The sequence below is a fragment of the Balaenoptera acutorostrata genome, chromosome 15, assembly GCF_949987535.1.
Source record: "Balaenoptera acutorostrata chromosome 15, mBalAcu1.1, whole genome shotgun sequence".
NCBI lineage: Eukaryota > Metazoa > Chordata > Mammalia > Artiodactyla > Balaenopteridae > Balaenoptera > Balaenoptera acutorostrata.
Window position 1 is genome coordinate 43,562,739 of NC_080078.1, and position 26,085 is coordinate 43,588,823.

General features: G+C 40.8%; 2 protein-coding genes across 3 annotated transcripts in view; one reads left to right on the forward strand and one right to left on the reverse strand.

Moving 5' to 3' along the window:
* Positions 1-13,064, forward strand: part of XRN2 (5'-3' exoribonuclease 2) — a 92,635-nt gene extending 79,571 nt beyond the window's left edge. For both annotated transcript variants that reach the window (XM_057528382.1, XM_057528383.1), the window contains 3 exons: positions 6,015-6,078; positions 10,059-10,197; positions 12,523-13,064. In XM_057528382.1, the coding sequence (XP_057384365.1) occupies positions 6,015-6,078; positions 10,059-10,197; positions 12,523-12,588 (269 nt within the window). In that variant the 3' untranslated portion in view covers positions 12,589-13,064. The remainder of the gene's footprint in view (positions 1-6,014; positions 6,079-10,058; positions 10,198-12,522) is intronic.
* A 6,166-nt stretch (positions 13,065-19,230) lies between these two features.
* On the reverse strand, positions 19,231-20,617 carry NKX2-4 (NK2 homeobox 4). Its single transcript, XM_057530038.1, has 2 exons — positions 20,155-20,617; positions 19,231-19,838 (listed from the first exon to the last, which is right to left on the reverse strand). The coding sequence occupies exons 1-2, from the start codon at positions 20,603-20,605 to the stop codon at positions 19,231-19,233; spliced, it is 1,059 nt and encodes a 352-aa protein (XP_057386021.1). The 5' UTR covers positions 20,606-20,617.
* Between the last annotated feature and the right edge of the window lie 5,468 nt (positions 20,618-26,085).

The following is a 26,085-nucleotide window of genomic DNA, read 5'->3' on the forward strand; positions in this document are numbered from 1 at the left end:
ATAGTTTTTTCATTTATAGAAGGAGTTTCCTTCTATTCCTTGTTTCTAGTGGGTATTGAATTTTATCAGATGCTTTTCCTCCATTTCTTGAGGTGGTAATGTTTGTTTGTTTTTTTCCTTCTGTTACATGGTGAATGTACACAGATTGATTTTTGACTGTTAAACTAACCTGGCATTACTGGAATAAGCCTAATTGTTTGTGATATATCAATTTTTTGTGTGTGTGTCAGCATAGTGTGGGCTATTTTTTCATCTGTGTTATGAAAGATTAGTTTATAGCTTTCTTCACACGTCTGGCCTCATAAAACAAGTTAGAAAGTGTTTCCTACATTTTTGTACTCTAGTAAGGGTTACTGTGAGATTGTTGTCATGTCTTAATCCTTAGACTCACACAAACCACTGAATTCTTCTCTTTTTTTGGCAAGAGTTTTTAAAAAACTTTTTAAAGCACAAAAGTGTGCAGTTACATCTTGTTTCTAGAACCACAACTTGGTTGTGGAAAGACTTGGTGGTGGTTCTGTTTAGGGAGATATGGTGAAAGTCTGGACTGATGGGTGGCGAACTGGATTCCAAGTGGAGAAGGTGGGAATGGAGGCACTAAAGGGCTGCGTAGTTGGACGTGCGAAGTGCGGGAGAGAGAAGATTCCAGATGAGGCTCCTTGTGCACTGAGGGCACCTGGGGGACTAGAGAGTTTGGAAGCACAGGAGGATGGAGGAAGATGGAAGAACATGATAGTTCTGATGTGTGTGGAGGTTGAAATGCCTGAAGACATTGATGCCATCTGCCTGGAGGTAGCGATAAGGATCTGATACCTGCTCAGGAGAGAGGAAATTGGGAATCATATCCGTATAAACCAGAAGTGTAAAAGTCTAAGCAGGATTGGGATAGGTTAAAGATTTCTAATTGCCCTTGGTTATACGAGAACCTAGAACAGCCTGGGGTTGTGAGATTGGACTTCCTAGAAGGCAACCATGTCATTTCACACAGTATTCCCTGATAACCTTTGTAAGAGATGTGTTGGAGAAATAATCGGCCTAATCTAGAATAGTTGTTGCATGGTAGTAAACTGGTCACAGTTGTATGATAAGCACAGACAAATGCTGCCAACTGTCAAGAAAGGAAATTCCATGTTCTGGGATGTTTTCCCCAATACTCTTTACATGTGGCTCAACATAAGATTTGGTTTTTCTTTTCTTTTCTTTTCTTTTTTTTTTTTTTTTTTTTTTTAGTTTACTGTCATTAAGATTTTTCTGGCATATTTATTTCATGGTCTCTTGTGACCTCTAGATTTCATATTTATGCAGACAGACCTAATCCTTGTGTATATGCCAGCCAGTCTGTCCATCCATCCGTTGATCCATCTGTCTATCCATTCATCTCTCTCTATGTATTTTCTGTTCTAATTTGTATCTGATCCCTTACGTTTACATTTATATTTACATATCTTTTTTGAATACAAAGTGTTTTAAGGAGATTTTAAGAAGAGCAGTGATTCCGGGGCGGGGGGTTGTGGTGGGATGAATTGGGAGATTGGGATTGACATATATACACTAATATGTATAAAATAGATAACTAATAAGAACCTGTTGTATTAAAAAAAATAAAATGAAATTCAAAAAAAATTAAAATAAAAATGGATACAAATGAACTAACTTACAAAACAGAAAAAAAGTAATTATGGACTTCAAAAAAAAGGGTCAGATGTCAAAAAGAATTATTTTCTAATGTTTAACTGTTTCCACATTCAATTACTAATAAAGTGAATGTAAAAATCGTATTAAAAGAAAAAAGAGCAGTGATTCCAGATGTTTTACCCAAGATCTTTTCTTATTCTCCCCATGAATCTGCGTTTGTCAAGATGCTTACTCCCGAAGTGCATGTGTTAATAAGTATGTTTATTTTTCCTTCCTGTCTCAATTGGGTGTGTGTAGTCATGTGAATTCTAAACTTTGGTAATATTGAAAGTAGTCTGCAGATCCCCAGTCTTGCCTTCTTGAGACCCTGAGCTTCTGAGCCTCCTGGTTGAGGAGGCAGCTCTCCTGGTCCTTCTGACATAAAATAACATGAAGAGTCACCTCAGCTGATAGCACAAGTGCACGTGAACCATGGAACAGCATAGTGTGTTGCGGAGGTGGTCCTGGCTTTCCCTCCACCCCTTCATAGCCTTGTGACCTCAGGCAGGCTTTTGTCAGTACTCCCTTTCCTCACGTCTAAAATGGTACAGAGAACACCCATCTCACAAAATATCCACAGTAAGTGAGTTTAAGTTATTAAGTACTTGAAACAGTGCCTGGCACATAGTAGATACTGTGAAAGTATTCAGTGATAAAAGATAAGCATTCCTCTTTATAGAATTTTGAACTTTAAAATTTGTTTAGAGGGCTTCCCTGGTGGCGCAGTGGTTGAGAATCTGCCTGCTAATGCAGGGGACACGGGTTCGAGCCCTGGTCTGGGAAGATCCCACATGCCACGGAGCAGCTGGGCCCGTGAGCCACAATTGCTGAGCCTGCGCGTCTGGAGCCTGTGCCCCGCGACGGGAGGGGCCGCGATAGAGAAAGGCCCGCGCACCGCGATGAAGAGCGGTCCCCGCACCGCGATGAAGAGTGGCCCCCGCTTGCCGCAACTGGAGAAAGCCCTCGCACGAACCGAAGACCCAACACAGCCAAAAATAATAAATAAATAAATAAATAAATAAAATTTGTTTAGAAATAGTTTTAGTAAAATTGAGATCGAAACTGTTTAGTCAGTCTTTTAAAATATTTGTAGTATCAATATCATAGCTGGTTTTTCATGTGGTGCAGGGTTACATCAAGGAGAGCCATTGGTCATACTGCCAGCTCTGTCGAGTGTCTGCTGCAGGCATTTCTCACTGTCAGTCTTTGATTTGTCTTTGATGTGTCAGTTTTTGGCTGACGGGTGATTGTCCGGGTACTGGGAACTTGTCAGAGTCAAGTGCAGCCCCAAGTGCTCAACATGAATAAAGCGTTCGCTTCTGCAACCTGGAGAACGTGACATGTCACTTCTCTTCATTTCAGTCGGTAAACTTGTCAATTAGCTGCATTTGAAAAGTGATTTTTGATTAGTGCAATCACTAAACATGGAATCTTTTCCATGATTGCTGCGCTGATTAGGTAAATTGTCACTTGAGGAGCTATTGGTGAAGCCTTGGTTTCTGTGGCCGTAGAGCTCTAGAAAAGGGATACGTTTTTAAAGACCACAGGAAAAAATTAGCTGTCATTTTTTTTTCTCTCTCTTTCTTGTACCTTTGTGAAGTGCAATTCACTATCTCACATTTTTTTTTCTCCCTCTCAAATGGATCTTTTAGAGCCATATAAATGAATGATAATAAGTTTGTTTTACATTCTACTTCATTGCTTCTCAGCCAGGAAATATTTCTGCTTTATGAACACTTAAGGGCCATATATATTGCTCAGAGCCACATGAAGAGATTTGTTTAAAGGTATCCTTGAAATTTGTCTTCATTCCTTTTTATTTTTCTTCTTGGGTTGAAAGCAAGAGATATTTTAAAGTCTTAACACAATTTGCTTAGGTTTTTAACAAAAAACTATAGTTTTTGCATGTGCTGAATTTGTGTGGAAAAAAAAAAAGTTGTCCTGGAGGTGAGAAATAGTGAAAGCAAAACAGAGGAGGCAGCACCTGGCATACCAGAATTGGTGGGGTAGGAGCTCTGGCTGTTTTTCTAGACACTTACAGGTATACAATCAGACTACTGAGAAGGGCTCCCCCTCTCCAAAAAAAACATATACACTTAGTGAACATTACGTGCCAGTTCTACTTAGAAATACCGGTGTGCTTAATCTAACACGCAGCGTATTTGGATCTGATGGTGAGGACTTTCCCTCCACCTAATACTGTTCCTGGGAGGAAATATACCAGCTTTTTCCCTGACTTTATATTTCATAAAACATTAGGATAAACATTTCTGAAGGCTTTTCTTAATGTAAATGTGTTTTTTATTACCTTCATTCAATTTCACATTTATTAGGGATCCTGTGTGGAAGCTTTTATTAGTACCATGCAGAGTGTGTTCTGTGATGACATCATGCAACCAGAGTCACGGAATTAAGTGTTTATGTTAAAAAGAGGCATGTTTCCAGGGTGACCACAGTGATTCTGGGACATGTGAAGTACAGAGCTAGACAGGGGTCCAAATGAAATTTTACTGTATTTCTTTTGACCTTTGCTATATATTAGCTGATTTTGTATAATAAGACACTAAAATATAATACTTCTGGGAACATTTTAACCAATTTTCACTGACCTAAGTTTTGTGCAGTATCTGAATAGTTACGGACTACAAGTTTAACAAAGTCATCATCAGGAAAAGTGGCCAAAATGTTGGTTTTACTTTCGGTAGATTGCTTTCTCGTAACTCATTGAAAATCGTATAGTGTATTTTAAGTTTCTCTATAGAAGTAAACTGCACAGGTGGTTTGCTGTCTTGTAAGAATTTCTGGTTTTACCTCCTCTGATTTAGATTTTCTGGTGGTGTACAGTCTTTATAGTGATTCAGAAGTTATTCTGGGCCTAGACTAGGGATCTTGGCCCTGTTTCCTGTGGATTGTGTGGCGATGAGCTTCCTGAGTTTCCATTCAGGTTCTGAATATCTAATGACCACTGAGAAACCTTCTCAGCATTGTTCTCAGTTTGACCGCTACTAATTTGGTTTTTAAGAGATAAAAGGGGGAATTAATGCAGATTGACTAGGGATGCCACCTTTCTTTCCGTTCAGAATGGAATTCTGCTTGGAAGTGGTGGTGGTGAAGGCCTCGCGCGTGCGCTGATCGTTGGGCAGCGGCTGGGGTGGCTCCCCTGGGGTGGTTTGTCCATCTAGGAGGCTTTCTTTGGGCCAGTACCTCGACTGTGTTGCTTCCAGAGCAGCAGCAGCTGGGTGTTTCATGCTGGAACCCTTGTGAGCAGCCAGGTGCCTTACTTGTTTCAGATTCTCTTTTGCAGGGGGTTGTAAAGCACAATTCTACTTTTCTTTCTTCTTTTCTCCCCCCACCCCGCCCCCAAGTAAACCCAGATTGCATTTTTTTGGTTGGTAACCAGAGATAAGCTTTCATTTCTTCTTTCCTTTAAGAAAGTAATTTCGAAAAGCATGTTTCTAGTTTGTGTTTCCATTAAAATGTGAGCCTGAATACATTATGGTAAGCCTTGTTGTCCTTGGGCCTTGGGAGTCTGGAGGAGGTTGCTGTCCTCAGGCGGAGACCTCATTAGACAACTCCTGGAACAGCTGCTTTAATTAGGTCACACTCAGACCCTGCCGGAAGGTGGCCGAGATGGCTGAGACTGGGGACTGGAATGGTGGTTGGTTGACACCAACCTGCCGACTGTGCTGGGGGTGCCCTTCATCCCATTTACACAGAGGACCAGCAGCCACTTAACTATTCCTTGTAATTCGTTCTATGTTCCCAGCTTAGCTTCTGTTAGGGGAAGAGGTTTGACTCTCAGAAACAATAGGGAAGTGGGCAGTCCCTTTATGAACATGTCTTCTGACCTGTTGGAGAGATTGTATACTGTCTGCTTCATGTTAGCACAGCTAGGCAAGTCAGCGTTCTTTCCAGTTTACACGTTTTGGGGGCAAATTTTAGGATTTCTATTAAAGTTACTATTCAGTTTGTATTTACGGATAAAACCAAAATACTATCGTTTTGCACAGCGTTTAAAATATAAATGTAAAATATATGTATACCTTTACATACGTACGTACACAGATAGTGAGGGAGAGAGAAACGTGAGTTTAATGACCAAGGCTTCTAAAACTACGTTTTGTTATCGAAGGAGAAATAATTTAACAGACAGATTTACTGACGCTGTTGGTTTCATATCTTTTTACATTTCCAGGGTGTGTAATTATGCTAGCTATTTAATTTATATTCAGTCTCAACTTTTTTCAAGAATTTTTAATTACAATATATGTGGGTAGCTGAATAGTGACTACTTTTCAAAAAAAAAAAATCTGTCCAACCCTTTCCTGTTTATCTTCCAGATATGAGGCCCCAGGATTCCTGGCGAGGTCCTCCTCCCCTTTTCCAGCAGCAAAGATTTGACAGGTAATATTAAAGCAAATATGACTTTTCAGTAACTTTTCACATCAGCATTTGAAGTTTGGGCTTTCTCTGTGGTATGAAATATACTTTCTTCCCTTAAATAGTTTCTCTTGTGCCCTTTCTTTAGGAAAATAGATGGTTAACACGTTGAAGTAAAAGATTCATGCCTGTATACTTTCCTGCTTTTCTTGGTTCTTGGCCTTTATTTTATTGATGCTTTTGAGGTGCCCTGAAAAATGCAACACAGAGAGCTTAAAATTGTATTAGGTTTTGGTCAGGCTAAACAAATTTCTTTTTAGAAGTGTTGTGCAGCTTAATGAGGCGTAACTAATGGGGTTCCACTTTTATCATTTCTGTGCCGGCAGCGCAGCGTCAGTACAGACCAACCATTGATTCTTGCTGCAAACCTCTTGAAGTCCTAATCAGCTTCTTTGGTACAACTTTTTCAGGGCTGACAGGCCTATTGTAGTGCAGTGTCACTGTAGGTCAGTAGTTATTAGTTGCCACTGAAAACAGTTTCTTTAACTACTTAAGACTGAACTGAATTAAATGCAGAAGGGACTCAGAAGAGGATTATGGGATCTGCAGTCTAATAAGTACCACGGACGAGGAAGAATGTGACATGGTTTAATAACAAGGGATGTTTGACATGTGTTCTTTCATTGATAAGTTGTGCTCTCCGAAGTCAGGTGGTCTCTGCATGACAAGGCAGCCAGGCGTGTTATGAATAATTATATTAACATCTGAAGAATAATTTTTTAAGGGCAGCTTTAAAGTCTGTCGTCTCACGCTGGTCTTGCCAGCACCAGTAAATGCTAAGACGAGTTTAAGCCCCCTCATAGCACGGCTTCCTTCTTTGCCTTCCCAGTTCTGATCTGTTTTGTTTGCCTCTCCTCTGCCGTTTTAGTAGTCTGAGCTGTTCACATCTGAAATGAATGAAGTGTTGTTATTTGAACAGGGTTATAACCTCTACCCCCTTTAAGAAAGGTCTTTGTTTAGAGACTCCAAAACCTCATTTCATTATTTTCTTCAAGAAGATAAAAGAAATTATGTTATTCAATTGTTTATTAATAGTATCAGCTACTTAGTGCAAGCTGCATTTTAATTTAAAATAACTGCTACTGCCTGTGTTTATGTTTTGTTTTCAGTATAAGTGCTCAAGGCACACGGTATGTACCACTTCAGCATCCTCAGAGTAGCACCATTGTCAAACAGATTAAATGAGTGAGGGGTAAATTTTTTCTAAATTACATATTATCACATTCACACTGATCTCATTTTAATAACTGTCTTTCTCCATTACATTTGTCAAGTTTGATTTTAAGATTTGGTTTCTCCACTTTGTTGCTTGCTTTTTCCCCATATTATTAATAATCACCAGTATTATCATCTGCTTATGAAGTGCCAGCACTGTGCTAACATGCTTTTAGAAACATGAATTCACTTATTCCTCTTAGCGACCCTTTGAAGTGGATGTTGTTATTTTTACAGATGAGGAAACTGAGGCACACAGTTCAGCAGCTTATCTGAGGTCTCTCTTCCTCACCATCCTTTACTAAGAAACTTTTCACTCAAGCGAAACTCATCAGAAAACTGACTCTAAGCATCATATTCCATAATGCCACAGGGACTTCATAGAAGAAAAGGAGCCCCTTCCACTTCCAAGGCACCCTTTCTTCAGTCCTAAAGCTTTCCTTCCCTCTACACATTGTTTCCCTAAGATTATAGTATACACACACACACACACACACACACACACACGCGCGCGCGCACGCACACACACACACACATATAAATTAAAGATATCCCAGTGGTAGTATGTAGTTATGTCACATTACCAGCTACTTTCCAGAGCAGTAATTTAGAAACTTAAGAATATTGTTGCCATCCATGATGCCAAATGCCTCAAATAAGTTGCCTCAATCGATGGCTACTGATTTTAAAAAGTTAAAATGTGTCAGCCTCAGCGCTTCCATCCCAGATTTAAAATGTATTTTCCAGGGCACATTTCCGTTTGTAAATATTTGCAAACTAATATAATTAATATAATTAGTACAGTGTAGAAAAATGATAAACTTGTGTAAAATAAAGGCCTTTCTGCCACTAACAAGCAAAAAAGTGTAGTACATGTCCCTCTTACTTGCTCTTTCCATTTAATTTTAATTATTTTTATAAATATTATTTTTGTCAAAAACATTTCAAGTAATCATTTCAAGCAAAAAAGGAGAACTTTGTGCTTTTAAATTGTGGCTTTGTTCCTAACCTATTTTTAAATCATAAAATAATGTAAAATTGCATTTATAATGTATTTTATCCATACCAGCAGATTTTCCTGAAACTCAGTTGAGTGAGTTTTAGCATTATAAAACTGGAAAGAAAAAATGATCACAGTTAATACAATGTGTGAGTTGCACTTAATGCAAGTGGGTTTTGCATGCCCAGTTCTGATGAGCCTCCTTGGTCACAGCACAAACCTTAACCCCTCAGTCCTGCAGAGAGTGGAAGAGACCATATGTTCTCTACATATGGAGCTGTTCTTGCTAAATAGATAAGGCCTTCTCACTAAAATATATTTGTATTAATGAATCCAAAAAATAATTAAAAGCCCTGAATATATGCATATTCTTTCTGAGGTACAGATTTTTCATTTTATTTTGACTCACAGCAAATTATATTATTAGAGTCCTTGTTTCACCACGAACTGTGAAGAATAGCATTGGCCTTTCTGGAGTTCTTAAAAGAGCTGTTCTTAGAGCCATCACACAAAAATAATTATCTTTGGTGTTTGAAAAAAAAAAAAAAAAAAGGCAAGCTCCAAGTGAAGGGAGGAGAGTGGGGGGTAGAGAGGATGGATTCAAGCTTGAATAGCTGTGAGAAGAATGCATTACCCAGTGAGCCCAGCTTTGGGCTTTTCCCCCTAAGACCTAGGAAGTGAAATTCATATGCTGATCGGTTATAGCTAATACCAGCTAGGCAGTGCTTTAGCAAATTTAAAGTTTGCTTATAATTCCTCCCAACATCTTTAATGGCCCAAAGCTTCTAATGCTAAAATATACTGGAGAATTTTGCTACTGTTTATTCTTTGTAGTGACTGTTCTATAAAATGGAAGTTGAGGAAAATGTTTCAAGAAAGTTATGTCATACATGGTGATTGCTTTTAGAGGGTAAATCTTTGCTACATTGTTTATGTGACAGTTTTAAATTGTTATGATTTAATACATCATACCTGTTGTTTTGTATCTGCAAAGTTAAAATAGGCACTTGAAGACAATTAAAACATTTCTTTTGACCATAATCTGGGCCAGCAAACTGGGTTATAATAGCTGTTGAATCTGTGTTCCCATGTAAACTGTACACCAAATGCCAGTCAGCCCATGCCAATTAGTGCTCATGTTGCTAGGTCACCATGGTCAATTGAAAGCTGCATCAATAGAACTTGAAAAGGTTTCCTCCTGATCAGACCTTCTGACATATTGAGCAGAATAATGGATGGGAAAAAACAGCCAAGTCCCCTACCCTAGATTCAAAATACTCAGCAGTAAGAATTCATTTGCAATGTGCAATTAACTAGAAAGAATGGACTCCAAGAACCAGCCTGGACATTTTTAAAAATAAAGCCTCATTCTCCTGTCTTGTACATGTTTACTCTTTGGATAGCATCTTAAAATGTAGCCAACTTGGTGATCTTGGGTCCAAAACTTTAACTGACTAAAAAGGAAACTTGACAGTTGAAGGTGAACAAAAATTTTTTTAAGTCAGACCTTTCTGATTCAGTTGAGTTTAAACATCCTTTTAAATAAATGCTGATACTTCCTGAAACATGTTAAACTACACTCGCTGTGAGGGACATAAAGGCCACTCTGATACTACATATCCCCTATGACAAATCCAGGCAAACTGGATTGTCCTCAGATTTGGAGATGATGATACCTGCCAGATTTTAGCCTTCTGACTTTTAATGCAGACATGATGCTTTTCCACAGAGGCGTTGGGGCCGAACCTCTGCTGCCATGGAACCGGATGCTCCAAACCCCAAACGCAGCCTTCCAGCCAAACCAGTACCAGATGCTCGCCGGGCCGGGCGGGTATGCACCCAGACGTGATGATCGCGGCGGGAGACAGGTGATGCAGCGGGGGGCTGTGGCGTGGAAAGCTTACTGCTCACTTTGAATGGAACCGTGCCTCTTGGGACTCCATGGTTTAGTTTGGTTTTGGTTTTGGTTTTCTGAAACATCTGTGGATAAGTTACTGATAGAGTTGCTCAGTTGAACTTGGATCCCTCATTAAAAATGTATACGGGGTGAGTATCTGCCTCACTAAGTAGGTTATCCTTCGATGATGCTGAAGAATTTTCAGACCAAAAGCCCCTTTAATCACAGCAATCTGATATTTAGCACAAATATGGTCCATCACCAAAACACGTTGTTTATCCTTAGGGTATTGCTTTTTAGTTTCATAGAAACTAGATCTCTCAAAATGTAATGTTCTAGAAGCTGAAAGTAATATTTCACCTTTTCAGCTGTTATCTTTATTCCTCTTGGGAGTTTTCGGTCTTGATTTATCTGTTCTCTACATGGAAAGAAATCTTTCCTATCTAATTTCCCACTTTTTTTTTTTAACTAAATTTAAACAGCTATACATTGAGTATAATAATTCCTAGACAGATTCAGTAAATGTAAGCTTTATTTCCTTCTCTTTATAGCATCCACTTTTAGCAGCATTTAAGCCTGAGGTCTGTTTGCCTCAGTCTCTTTGTCCTCCAGCCATTGGACACCCTGGCCAGTATTTACATGCTCTTTAATCAAACGCTTGCCAGAGAACAGGATCTGAATGCAGTGATTCAGAGTGTGTGCTATTCCTGGAGTTGGCACCTGTGGTGATGTGAAGTGGTTTTTAAATTGCTTACCTGGTGTCGCCTACAGCCTTTTGCAGTGCTTCGAATATTAATTTTCTAACTCAGGTTCTTGCCATGTGTCCCTTTGTTCTGATACCTGAGAAAAATCTTCTGCCAGCTAAGAAAAATCTTTTTTTTCCACACTTTTTTGGTGTATTCTTACAAGTCTCAGTTCACTTTACAAGAAAGTAATCATCTTGTCTTTTGAGAGAATTTTGTTACAGTTCTTTAGAATCAATTTGTAGAATATGACTTTGCATACTCTCAGCCCGAGATCTCTACAGATGCTATCACTAGGTGCAGTAGATTGAGACTGTTTATGCTTCTAGTGTCGAGGGGACCCTGGGCAACCTAAATGATGAATATTTTTGAAAGGAAGGCACACTTGCAACTTGAAGAAGCTCTGGAGGAAGTTTAGTCTAGTCACCTCATTTTCCAAGTCAGGAGTCGAAAGCTTAACCCTCCTGCCGCTGGGTTGGGCAGCAGAGCTGGGGACGCCTGTGACTTCTGACCCCAGTTCAACGCCTCCCCTGCCTCCTTTAGGGGAGCGCGTCCCTTTAAAGGGGCTTTCCGCTGTTACACGAGGTAAAATTCTTATTCACTTAGGAGATGCAAACCAGTTGTACATTATAATTCTTTTAGGACCTTTTGGAAATACATTTCTTTCTTAGTCTTTTTTCTGCAGAGATTTTTTTAAAAATTAAATCAGAATTTTGAAGCGCTATTAAATTGTAGAAGTTTATTGTTAAAAGCAGTAAAATTATGACTTCATTATATTTTTAGTGGAGTTTATATGACTAAACAAGTCCTTAGCCTACATTATGACCTTGAAGGACTACACATATTCATGTTATAATTCAAACCAGTGAAGCGCTCTGAGTGGCAACATGGGGAAGGGGGTCCATTTCAGAATCCTCTGTAGGAAGGGAGTCGTGATGGGAGACACATCACATTACCTTCAGGTTGTACACAAATGTCATTTGCAAGCATATTAGGAACTGTTATGAATACTGCCAGTAATTGATTATGTAATAACCTAATGTGGTACACTATTATTTATAGCTAAACAAACAAAAAACCCTAAAATTAATAGTTCATTAGGCCTCAGCTGATGCAGGCAAGCTCTTGCCTTTGTTAAGCAAAACGACTTTCCTAGTATAATATGTGTGAAGATGATGTGGGCACCTTACCACAGTGTGGCTTGAATTAGGAGCTGGGGAGGGGGTGGTAGGGAGAATTGAGAATGACAAGTGTTTTACGCAAGACACTTAACTATCCTTCATTTGTGTGCATTTTAAGGAATTTCTCAAGCGCTTGTTAAGGCTTGTTTGGTTAGTTGTCAGTGATAGCATTTATGCTGCTGTCCCACTTTGCATGCAGCTTTCTATAAAGGTGCAGACCAAAAGCACCCGTTTATGGAGATCTTCCATGTGATATACCTGTAAGACATATTCACCTTCTTTATGGTGTGTTTTTCCATAGAGAAGTAAGATTAATTTCTTTGCAGGAGTGTTAATCCAGAAGATGAACTCTTTCTTTTGCTTTTTTTTCAGGGATATCCCAGAGAAGGAAGGAAATACCCTTTGCCACCACCTTCAGGAAGATACAGTTGGAATTAGGCTTTTGTAAAGCTTTCCGAAATCCTTTCCGTCATTCTACAGTTTTATGCTATTTGTGGAAAGATTTCTTTCTCAAGTAGTAGTTTTTAATAAAACTACAGTACTTTGTGTATTTCTTTTAACTGTGTATATTTCTACTGATCCGATCTCACTGTTTTATGTTGCTTTCCAAAGATGTGTGTTGCATAATACAGTGGATCTGAATTTATTATTGCTTGTAAAACACATTTGATGGAACAGGAATACTGGTTTTTCATTATGGTCAAAAATCAAACCAGCTGTGGATTTCAAAACACAGTGTATTCTAGATCATCTAAGATCCATGCTGATTTTTAATGCACAATTAGCTATCAACTCTTGAGCTGGAACTCTCAGCCAACTAGAGTGTATATTGTTCAGTATTTCTTTGGGAACATTTCATTAATGTACTTGTCATATGGAAATTTCTGGACTTTAGTAAAAAAAAAAACTTAGAACTCTGGTCTCTTGTTTTTCTTTTACAGTATTTAAACTTTGAAAATCTTGGCCAAGCATGTGTGTTTTTTTGTTGTTGTTTTTTTGTTTTTTAATCAATATATCAGAAAACTATTTCTACAATTAGATGTCGAAAGAAAATCAATGAAGAAGTAGATTTTAAGAGGATATGGTCAGCAAGACAACCCAACCGACCCATGTATGTGTCTGCTACTGATTTGGCGAATTATAAAATCTTCATGAGAATAAATTATTTACATTTTACAAATTTCATGTAGATTTGTACTGCAGTTTTAAGGACTGGTTTTAAATCTCTAAGAAAAGTTGAAAAATTCCGGGGAGTGGTAATGAGTGAAATAGGTGAGAGGGATTGAGGTACAAACTTCCAGTTACAAAATAAATGAGTCATGGGATGGAATGTACAACATGGGGAATATAATCAATAATATTATTTTTGTGTGGTGACAGATGGTAACTAGACTTATTGTGGTGATCATTTCGTAATGTATAGAAATATCGAATCATTATATGCACCTGGAAGTAACACAGTGGTGTAGGTCAGTTGTACTTAAGTTGAAAAAACACTACACAGAACCCAATGGGAGGGCAGAAAGAAAGAAGAAAGAAAACTTAAAAAGTTTAATTCCTAGCTAAATTGCCTATGCTCCTTGGCAAGTTTTTGCATTATTTCACAATAGATTCCAATTTGTACTTATTTTTTTCTTGCTACTAAGCACACTATAATTCCTTACATTTACGCTTGCAGTTCACGTGCAGCACTTGCATATGCATTTTCATTGCCACAACAAACCCAGACACACGTATGAAGATTTGCTGCCGTGTTTCCAAACCTTTCCATTCTAGCCTCAGATTGTAAAGTAAGGTTTCTCTCTGACTTTCTGACCTAGGACATTTTTGCTTTAGTATTCTACAAAGGCACACTTGTTAATCTTAAATCTATTCAGAAAAAGTCCCACCTTAACCTTGGATAGGAAGGTATTTTGAAGCTATTGAGTTCATTGCTGATGATGGGTGAATAGAGCAGGGTCCTTTATTGTGGAGATAAAGAGTCTCTCCGCCAGGAATTAACACAACCATTATATATTACTTCACAATACATTAAAGTGGGAATAATACCTTCTGTTAGATTTCTCTATCTTCCAAATACTGAAAATGTATAGCGCCTAAATCAGTATTGCATATTCCAAAGGAACCCATATACATGTCTGTCTGAGTGTACAGAGCTTCATAAGTACCCCATACCCACACTTCTGCAGAACCTATTATTTTCTCAGATCTTTAATTTTGGCCTAGTTTTTAATTTTGTTTTAAGCTATCATGAGCGTATCTAAAATAATAGTTTCTGATTTGGCTTTTTCACCATTACATGTAACGGATGAAAACAAGTTTGAAAATTAATGTTTAAAGTGTTCTGAAGACGCCTAAGCAAAAAACCTGACGGAAAAATTAAGCTGGCTAGAGTCCCACTGGCGAGCGGGTGGTGAGACCTCGCTTCCTTCCCTCTCCTTACTCTGCATCTCTTTCTAACTTGTCCCCACGTTTGAATCTCCCAGAAAAATGCCCTGCTATTTCAACAAGTAAACGCTTTTTAGAACTCTAAATGGCATGTTTAAAGCTATAACTATCCCCTCCATATTCGGGTGTAAAGTCAACGGGTCAATTTTATGTAATTAATAACTCCATTGTACTATGTTTACGTAGGGCCAAGTTTTTTCAGGGTCTCATTAAAGATTTTTAAGAATCTTAGAACCTGGAAACAGCCCGACTTCATCGCGGCGCTAAGAGCCCGTGGTGAGCAGCTGTCTTCCCCGTAGGGTCCAGTGAGGCAAAGCCTTAGAGCCCATGGCCATCCATCCGGAAGCGCTGTCCGGCCGCCGTGCAGCGTCGGGGAGGCAGGCGGGGAGATGACCGGCAGGCAGAGCCCGAGCCAGGGCCGGCCGGGCGGGCTCGGGGGGCGCTCGGCGGGAGCGGGGACGCCCGCGGCCCCGAGGCTCGGGGGGCCCGGCATCCTGGCCCGGATCCCCGGCCGGCCCCCGCGCCGCAGCTTCTCCGCCAGCCCAGCGTCGTCTCAGCTCTCCGCATGGTTGCGAACACCGGGACCTGGAAGAAAAGAGCGGAAAGGGTCTTCTCCCGAGGCTGCTGTTTTAAGTTCCAAGCCTGAACGTAAGCGAATTCCGCTTTGCTTCGAAATTAGAATGTAAACATTCTCCGAAGTCACCTGGACGCCCGGTTCGCAGGCGGCTTGCGGCCCCGGCCGCACCCCGCTCATCGGCGCCGCTTCCCGCCCCCAGGGCGGCCTGGAGCCGACCCACCGGACGCGTGCCCGCGAGCGACGGCTCTGCTACTTCTAACCGGGAAAAAAGTCAAACTAATGAACTAGCAAACGCCCCACTCGGGGTGAAGTGAATGCCTGCGTTGCTTGTTGTCTGACACCGTATACATGCACGAGGGCCAAAGAGGAACATGCTTTAATTTGTGTGTGTGAAATGGGAATGGAGCTATTCACTACTCCAAAATAGCTTGCACAACTTAGACTTGGGCAAATTCGTGGTTAAACTTTTATTAGAAATCACTTAAGCAACTACTGAAATAAGAGGTTACATGGAATTTAGAAACTGAAATAAAAGGCATTTCATTCAACTGCAGGTAAACATTCTAAAGCAAAGACAAATGAAACCAAAACACCTCTTTCAGAAGCTTCCATTTAAGCTTACCTCCAGGCTTAAAAATAATGACATAAAAGTGATCTTAAAATCACAAAGTTATCTTAATACTTACTGGAGAGAACGAATTCCTGACTTCAAGTCTTCTTTGAATCTTGTCTAGATGCTCACCAATTCTCACTAGCAGCAAAAGTCTATTTATTTAATTCATTTTTAATAAAATGTATCCTAGTGCCCTGTCTTATTGTATTTGGGCATGGCAAGTAGCAGTATTTTTAAAAACTGGACTTAAGTAATTAACATACAGGGTTTTATCCACACGTTAGTGTTAAATTAAACAGTTGGGCAGTATCATTCATGCTTTGAACTACATCTGAAATTTATACTGCCACTACACAGTGCATTATCTGATGCACAAATTCATAGCTAAAAATCCAATCAATGGGTCTTTATGTGACTATGGTTCACCCATTTATTCTAAAAGTTTATAAATCATCAGTATTCAATGCAGCTAACAAAGCAAGTCTTTGGAAGGTGCTTGCATTTAGTGAACAGGATTGCGTCTCTGATTTGCTTTAAATTGAAAGTAAACAGTCGATAGCAGAATGGAGTTTGAACACAACATCTGTGTTGATAAAAGTCTGATTGACTTACTTGTTCGGACCATTAGGTTTTAGTTCTAAGCAAAGCCTTAAATAGAAGACAACTGGGTTACACACACCATCCCCCCCTTCCATATACAAAACACCCTTCCTGTATCCTTCAACATTGCGCTCATACACACATACACACACACATCCCGCTTCAATTTACATCCCAACACAGATTTCAGAAAAGTACCTGCAATCCCTGCCGTTCCTCTCTGCAACTTTGATTCTGGATTTTGGTTTCTGTGCCTCAATTGGAAAAGATATGTTAGAATGCTGTAAAACTCCAAAACATTTAGGAAAGTGTCACATCTGCAGTTAGCATTTCTGAAACCGAGTTTTACTGTGGCCTCTGCTAAAGTTTGGAGGGGCTTTGTTCCACTTAGACCCTGCGCCAGCCCTCCCTCTTGGTCGTGAAGACACTTATCCTCCTCTTCAGTTAATGAGTTTCACCTAGTCTGGCCGTTTGTGTTTTTATAAAAGATCTGCAAAGCACTAACTGCAAAAGAAGAAAAAAGCTCTTGTTTTGCATTAATCAGAATGTGGAATTCTATAATAAAAACATTTTCTATTTTAATGTTTCAAAATCAAACCTTGTCCTACTTTCAGGATGTGCACACATAAACTCAGTAAGTTTCTGGGTGTAGAATGTTAAGCCCTCTGCAGCAATTACTTCTGGCTTGGGTCCTTTACTATTTAAAGGAACATTGAAAGGGAAAAGATATGCCTGTACCGAATACACTTTCAGAAGATATTGTATAAAGAAGGCTGTTTCTTCTTAATGGTCTTTTTGATAGAGAGTTCACTTCGTCTAAGGGATTTTTTGTTCCAGAAATTAGCAAGGAAAAAACTGTCCATGAAGATTTATTTTCTTTAAATATGTTACTCGGAGCCCTTAGTCCATAAGCTATTCTTGCTTTTGTTAAGTATTGGGCTGTAAAAAAAAAAAAAAAAAAAAAAAAAAAAAAAAAAAAACAAACGTGTGAACTTTTAGAACATGTTTTCTAGAAGTAAAATTTCAGAATTTGAAGGAATCCCATCAATATAAACAAGCATTTTGAAATGTGGCACGTCAGTAATAGTTATGCTAGCTTGGCTAATATTTTGAAAGTCAATTTTATTAGTATGCAAAAACCCAAATTGGGAAAATTCCCTGCAGGTGTATTGCACCATTGTCATACTATTTTTTCTGCTTAAATTATTTCTTTTTATGTAAAATGTTTTAAAAATCAGTTATCATTTTACAAAAATGCATTCACAGCCCCTTGATAAAGGCTGATCCCCTTGCTTCTTTAGTGTTTTTTTTTTTTCTCTCTTTGTGGAATGAACTGGAGTTTTAAATTACTATTATTATTATTTATTATATAAAAGACATTTAGAGAAAGTGCAACTTTTAAAACACCTTCTTAAAGAATGCACTTTGCACATTCAGAAAAACACCCAAACAATGAAGTTAAATAAAATGTTTCACTTCAAACTATAATTCTAAAACTTCAAATGTAGAAGAGCTTTAAGGTCTCTGGTAGATGCTTTGGTCGTTTATAAATCACGTTTTATCCATGTTACGTCTTTAATTTTTCTTCATTTCATAAGCTCATGTTCTTCAGCTTTCTTTTAGTATTTTTACTCCGCTACCAGTTCTTTAAATCATGAGTCAACTGAGCTGTGTTGTCACATCATGCCAACTAGTGTTAAAAAAAAAAACCTATACAACTTAGTGAAAAATAACCATTTGACTCTTACCAAAAAAAAAAAAAAGTACTTAAGGTTCTTTTAAGTTATATTTAAATATCCTTTTGAAACACAGGAAATATAAATCATCATATTGAAGAGTAAATACATTATTTGTACAAGAAAACACCAACAAAATCGGTGTGTAACCCCTATTAAGTTCTAAATATGAGAAAATTATAAATATTTTAGTTACTTATTCTTTACATACTGATTACAATTCAGTAAATCACCTTATTCTCTTCTTGACATGCTTTCAAACAGGTTAATTAATTGATGTCTATCTTAGCAATTTTGCTTACTTGTTCTAGTGTTTTATCACGGTATTCAAATTAAGATAAGCAAATATCTTAGAAAGAGTAAATAACATGTCTACAGAAAGACAGGGTGTCATTTATCCATTCATTGGGGAGACCGGTTTCCATATAAAAAGTAGCTTACAACCCTTCTTTCTTTTGATGAACTGCATATTAGGGGGAAAATCCTCTTTTAGGGTAATTTACAAACACTCATTGCCAAATAATGATCAAAACATTTAAAAAACAGCATTAAATTTAAAAAGCTGTATCAATTCGTATAAGCAATATTTTGATTAAGTTTATTCCATTTCTGTAAATGGCAATAACTCCTCTGCAATAATGTTGCTATGTGCATGATCCACCTTGAGCTACAATTCAATTTACTTTCCATCAAACATTAATGAAATTGCACTTAAGGGGAGGGGGATTCGAAAATTAATCTCCCAAGGTAAGTTCCACTCCAAGAAGAATTCATTGCTAAAGCTGGGTTGGTTTTTAGAGCAACAAACACCAACGAAGTCTCCAATGTTTAAAACTCTGAGAGCTTTGGTTAGGAACGTGGTGGATGTGGACTCGGCCGGCTTTTCACATAATTTAGGAACCTCTGGAAGGAGGAAATGACCACCTCAAAGCCCCCTGGCGCGATGCTCGTGATTCGATCCTGGGGCTGTCGCGTCCCCACCCCCAGTAGAGAGGTTCCGCGCCCGCCCGCCTCCACGACCCGTCCGGCCGTTTGCGAGCTCCGCGTCCGCCGTCGGTCCAAGCCGACCCTCAGGCGTCAGGAGGGACCCCGCCCGGCCCGCGCCGTCACCACGTCCTGCCATAGAGCAGGTTGGCGCCCAGCGCGCCGCCGCCGTAGTCCCCCGCCGCCGCGTCCAGGGCCGCCAGGCCTCCCGCCGGGCCGTGCAACGCGGGCGGACTGGGCGACAGCTCCTCCAGCTCGGGCGCGGGCGTCGGCGCGGGCGGTTGCGGGCCGGCCTGGCCGGGCGTCGGCGTGGCCGCGCCGTTCTGGCAGGGCTTGCCGTCCTTGACCAGCACGGGCACGGCCACGCGGCGCGGGGACGGCGGCGGCGGGCCCAGGCCGACCTCCTGCTGCAGTTGCTGCGCCGCCTTGTCCTTGGCCTGCCGCTTCATCTTGTAGCGGTGGTTCTGGAACCAGATCTTGACCTGCGTGGGCGTCAGGTGGATCATGCTGGCCAGGTGCTCGCGCTCGGGCGCCGACAAGTACTTCTGCTGCTTGAAGCGCCGCTCCAGCTCGTAGACCTGCGCCTGCGAGAATAGCACGCGGCGCTTCCTCCGCGGCGCCGCCGCCGCCGCATGCAGGGGCGCCAGAGACTTGGCGGCGTCCGCGATGCCCGGCAGCGACCCCATGCCGGCCACGTTCACTCCCGCTGACGGCCCCATGAACCTGGAGACTGGGGAGGGGCCCAAGGGGAATGCCGGTCAGCCGCCGCCCAGCTCTCTTCACACCGCGGCGGCCGCGACGCTGGCGTGGCCCCTGCGGGTCCCAGGGCGCCCCGCGCGCCCAGGGGCCCAGCACCCCCCGCGCGCGCACGGTCCCAGGACGCCCCGCGCGCCCCCGGCCGGGTCCCAGCGCCGCCCGCGCGCTCAGGGTCCCAGGACACCCCGCGCACCCCGGGCCCGGTCCCAGCGCCCCCCGCGCCTCGGACTGTGGCGGGAAAAGCCCGCGCGGTCCGCTGCCCTCCGTCCCGCGCTCCTGGCCCCGCTCACTTGACGAGTAGCGCGGGTCCGGGTTGGCGCCGTACCAGCCGGTGGCTGCGGCGGCCGCGCCGCCCCGCATGCCGTCCGTGTAGGCGGGCAGCTCGCCCATGTTGCCCAGGCCGCCGTTGCAGTAGCCGCCCATGGTGCCGTGCGGGAACTGCGGGACGCCGGGCGGCATGTGGTAGGTAGCGGCCGCCGCCGCCGCCGCCGCTGCCGCCGCCGCCGCCGCCGCGTTGTGGCCCGCCATGGCGTGCGGGGGCTGCATGCCCGCCACGGCCGCCGCCTGCGAGGAGGGCCCGGTCGGCGGCGCGCGGTAGGCGGCGGCCGCGGCCCCCAGAGGCACCCCCAGGCCGGGCGGCGCACCGTCCATGGCGCCGCCGAACTTCTTGTAGGTCTCCTCGATGGGGCTCAGGATGTCGGACACGGAGAAGGGCGTCGTGTGCTTGGGGCTCAACGACATGGCTCGGCGGACGGCCAGGTAGGGGGGCCCGGGGCGGGCGCGGGCGCGGGCGGGACGCGGCGGCCGCGGGTCGCCGCCACCTGGGCCGGGGCGGCAGCGCCTGTGACCAGGAGTCGGCGGCGCGGCGAGCCCCCGAAGCTGCGGGATCTGGGGTTTATTTTAGTCCGGCGCCAGGTTTACGACAGACTCGGGGGGCGGAGCAACATCGCAAACGAGCAAACAATGGTCATTGACATCTTTTTCTCTCGGCCCCCCACCTCCCCATAGTGGAGGCAAAAAGGTAAAGGGGGCAGTTGGGTGTTTCTTGAAAAGGTCACCCCCCTTTGCTTTCTCCGTGCTTCCCGCCTCCATCCCGGCCGTTATCCCAACCCTCGAGCACCAGAAATAGAAACTCCGAGGCCGGCGTCGAGGCTTGAAGTGAAGGATTGCGCGCCTCTACCGATCCAGACCCCAGTTTTCCTAAAACTACTGACTTCGTAGCAAAGTCCAGTGTAATTGGGGAGGGGGGATGTGGTGCTAAGTTGAGGGGGGGGGGATGGTGCAGGGCTCGCCTATTCGTCTCCAGCTACCAGCCTCTCACTCGCTCCATCATCTAAAGTGTTAAAAAAAGAAAGAAAGAAAGAGAAAGAAAAAAAGAGAAAAGGAAAGGCTCTTGGGTCCCACCATAAGAGCGAATAAAGAGTGAGGTACAATGACCGTCCTGTGCCTTTGTAGGGCTTCTAATTTATGCATCCTTAGACTCTCAAGCATCATTTTGTGGACAACCAAACGGGCCCTTCCAAATTAGCTCAAAGTATCCAAATCCAAAGAAGAGAGAAAACACATAGAGATACAAATACACAGATGCTAACTTGTAAGTATTCTGTTTCTCCTCTGTAGGGATGGAGGTCGGGTAAGGGAAAGAGGGTACATTTTTATCTTTTCGAATGTTTCCTGTTCAGCTTGCACCTGCAAAATTCTTTACAGGTTTCTTCCCCCACACACACACATTTTTCCCCCGCCCCCGCCCCCCCCCCAAGTACAAATATCCAACTTAGGGTTTACTGGCCTATCACTACAATGATCAAAAAGAAGAGAAAGAAAACACCCCGCAAATCCAAATATTTATAGCTATTCGAAATGGGTCTTTTTATTGTTCTTTGAAAAATATAACCTGCTCAAGGATTATGAAATGGATGCACAGATCAGGTGAAAATGGTAGTTTCTCTTGAAAAATACTGTAGATAAACTGATTCTTAAAAAAACTTTGTCATCCTTTGATTTGCATATTTACCTGCGTAGCAAAGAACTTAGACATTGTGAACTTTCCTCTGCATGCTGAACACGACAAAGAATAAGACAAAAGAAGTGTGAGAAGCATACTGACTAAATTTTTAAAACAGCCCTGCAGTTAAAAAAAACGAAACAACCAGGGAAATGAAGATGCAGTTTTTAAGTTTTCCTGGAGACTGGGGCAGGAGAAAGAAAAACAAGGAGAGTGCTTTCTTAAGCAAGATTTTATTGTTTAAAAAAAGAAGAACAGGCTGTATGAAAACAATTCCAGTTTAACCTGATAGAACATAAGACCTAATAGTACACAGTCTTGAAGGGAAGAACAGTTACCTTTTCCTTGTTTGGTTTCAGTGCTTTGGTTGAAATGTCCTCCATGGTTTTGCTGTTATTGTTTTAATCATTGTTTTGTTCATTTCAGTGAGTTTTGCAACGAATCTGGGGGTGAGGGTTGGGGGGGAGGGACCAGTATTCACCTATGGGAAGAAAGTGTCAACCAGGCAAGTGCGTAGAGTATTAATATTTTAAAATACTGAAAGACCCGAAAGACAAGGTATCATGATTGTTTCCAGATGTCAGTTGCTGACTTAGTAAGATTAGTATTGCTACAATTTTTACACCTCTCTACTTTTACAGGTCTTTCCTCAGCTTGAAACACTTGGGCTAGGTCTTCATCCTCACCTGCACTGGAATTGCCTACTTAACTTTTTTTAAAATTACTGATTTAATACAAAGAAGTATTCATGTATGTATTTAAGTAGTTGCTAGAATCTTCAAAACTGCAGTTTGGTTTTTAAGTTTTGGTTTAATTCAAATTGTATTGTTTACTTGATTCTCTTAAAAATAGTAAGAAGTCTTTCCTTTCAAACTTTCCTCAGAGACAAGAGAGTAAGTAAAAGTAGTTTTTATAACATCTATGGATATAAAAGTCATTTGTGAACCATTATATTTTGTTTTTCAAGTTGAAACATGTTTTAGAAGTGAAAACTATTATCACAGTCTTCATTCGTGTTGTTGAGTTACCCAAAGTGCAAAAGTATTTACAATTATAGTTTTTTTAGACAATTATTATTTATTCTGTTTTCAGGCTATACATTTCATCTTGTGTAATTTTGTGTGTGTGTGTGTGTAATATTTTTATAGAACTTTAGGAGAGCAGTTCACATTGAGTGGTTAAACTACAATTTGTTGCTTATTTTGTTTTTCAACTGTAGTGGGTCCTGCTACAAGTTCATTTACATCTGGAAAGTTCCAACCTTTAAATTAAAAAGCACTTTATCATATCTGGGGGCTCTCTGCAGATAGTCACTTTCTGGCTGCTTGGGAACTTGATACCCTAATTAGTACTCCTTTACTGGAGGTGACCAGTTCTGGAAAAAAAAAATCCACAATCTTCAACATTTTTCCCTATCAGTTGTTTGTGTCTCATTCCAGAAATTACATAGCTTCATGCTGGAAACACTGTTTGGATGTGTGCAGATGATTCTGGAAATAGGTGTAGTCTGGAGGATGTGTATGTACATTTATATACAGATACAAATTAGAATAATCCAATTGATGCTCCATGAAAGCTCTTTATCAAATTCATTTCATCATATTGCCTGCCTAAATTTTGTATGGAAATTTATACTCAGTAGATTCTTAAATACTATTGACTTGTGAAATTGGATTTCATAGGAAATATGTTTCTGAGAAATGTTTTCTCGTTGGTTTTTTTTCTTTCCTTAAAAACAATGCTGGCAGTCAGAAAAAAAACCAAAAAACAAATACTACCAAAGAGAACACAGTGAAAAGAGATGTTCCTCCCCTTCCCATCCTCCAGCCTCCCACTTTCCCTCCTCAGAGGCACTATTACCTGTTTCTTCTGGCATAGTCTGTACATCTTGAAGCATACTACCATTTTACACACAGGGGGTAGCATATAGTTTGATACCTTGCTTTTTTCACAGTTAAGGTTTTTGTAATTTTATACATCATACCACTGAAAACTTAATACATGGGTTGTGGCAGATATATAGAAACATTTCCTAGATAAAAAGATTCAGTAGACTCTCTTAGCTTTCTGACAAAAATGTGGTAGTTAATGAAAATTTCTCATGTGTTTGTTAACCTTAGGGCCAAAATTATTTGGCAAAAACAACTCTGAAGTAGGAGCCTTCCCCAGATAGAGGATTTGCTGTTGTCAGACAGAAGCTCAGAGAAAGGGGCCTGAGAGACTTTGAGAAAACAGTCAGTTACTTAAAGGGAAATGTTGTTTTTCTAAGGTGGCAAGTAGATTTCTGATGTATCCTGAATTTCCTTATAAAGAAAAACTTTGTTTGAAAATATAACTTTCTGCTTGACACTCAAGAAGATAAGCTACATTTGTGATTAGTTTAAAATAGTTGTGAAATAATTTGATTAATAAAATTCTCACTTTTGGGAAGTAGCTTTAAAATATTGTCTTTGCAGTTGGGAAGGAATAAAATGAAACAGGTCAGGATACTAGTATTTTGTAGCAAAATTTGAGATTATAAAGAGGAAACAAAACTGCTACAGAGATGAAACACAAAGTTTTAAAAAATTATTTTTAAAATGTTTGCCAATTTCTGAAATTTGGTTTCTTTTTAGTCCTTCTAAAAGACTGTGTTTTGTATGTTCATTTCAATTATTATGAGTCTCTTAGGATAATTTTACACTTGTATTTATATGACTTTGTTATTTCTCCCTCCTCCTCCTCCAACGGGGGATGGCAGAGGGGAGGGTTTCCACAATACCCACATGCCTCCCTGCCAAGCCTCCTTCTCTTAACCCTCAGCTCTTTCCCTGGTGCGCTGAAATGCAGCCAGGGCCGAGGGGAGTGGGACTGTCTCTCCTTGCGAGGACAGGAGGAAGAGGCTAGAGAACTTGACACCCCCCACCTCATCCTTTCATAATTTCTTCACAAATGCAAATTCCTTGCAGTTTAACTCCTATTAAAAAAATTTTGAGTCTCTCTTTCCTGATACTCAGATATTTAGATTGAAAATAGTTTTCTGACCAATGAATGCATTTTAAATTAAAATGATTATTAGTACAATGTGAGAATGACTAGTAGGTGTTAAGACATGATTGTTGTTGGAATCATCATAATAATGAGGGCCAATTAAATGGTTCTTAAAAAACAAAAACTAGAAACCTCCCCTTCTAAGGGATAATAACGTTAGGCTACACCAAAGGGGTAAAAATATGAAAATTGACCAGTATGGCACAACTCTCTCACCCTAGGATTATGAGCTTAAGCTAGAAATTTAAATTTTTCTATGTTTTAAAAATTATTTTTATTTTTATGTATTTATTTTTTAAATTAATTAATTATTTATTTTTTGGTTCTGTTGGGTCTTCATTGCTGCTGGCAGGCTTTCTCTGGTTGCAGCAAGCAGGGGCTACTCTTTGTTGCGGTGCGCTGGTTTCTCACTGTGGTGGCTTCTCCTGTTGCGAAGCACAGGCTCTAGGTGCGCGGGCTTCAGTAGTTGTGGTACACGGGCTCAGTAGTTGTGGCTCGCGGGCTCTAGTGTGCAGGCTCAGTAGTTGTGGCACATGGGCTTAGTTGCTCTGTGGCATGTGGGATCTTCCTAGATCAGGACTCGAACCCGTGTCCCCTGCATTGGCAGGCAGATTCTTAACCACTGTGCCACCAGGGAAGTCCATAAAAATTATTTTTAGAGTAAGTATTAAAATAAATACATGATGTGGGAAACAAGGGCAATATTGAAATATATTCTTTATTGTGATAACAAGTTTAGTTGTATATGTTGCTTACACAGAAAGTTTAAACTTTTTAGAATATAATAGCATTTCCATTGAACAATATCTTTGACATTTTTTACATGTCTTGGAATGTAATTAAATGGTTCTTTTATAGGAAAAAAGAATGCTTTGAATTTTAAGCAAAATCGTATTTCTATTTATTATTTTGTGTGAGGAGCTAGTCATTCTAAAGGTTGTACCATATCTCTACACATACCTGCATGAATACATACAGCTTTTTAAATATATACTTTTATAACTTTTTTTCTCAAGTGCACTCAGTTTTTCCAAATCTAAGGTTCATTGAATTTAAAGTCTCTTTCTCTCCTACATGTCACATTAAAGATGTATCACCTTATGTTTACAAATTAATTTGTGATTATCAAGGAAAGTATCAGTCTTTACACCTGCTATCATTTACTTGAAGGAGAAACTTCAATTTG

What these genes read in the sequence shown, in the direction of transcription:
- NKX2-4 (XM_057530038.1), bottom strand. Translation starts at nt 20,605, where the DNA reads ATGTCGTTGAGCCCCAAGCACACGACGCCCTTCTCCGTGTCCGACATC. An exon ending in GGACCCGCGCTACTCGTCAA is followed by an intron (nt 19,839 to 20,154) that starts GTGAGCGGGGCC and finishes GCCCCTCCCCAG; the next exon opens with TCTCCAGGTTCATGGGGCCG.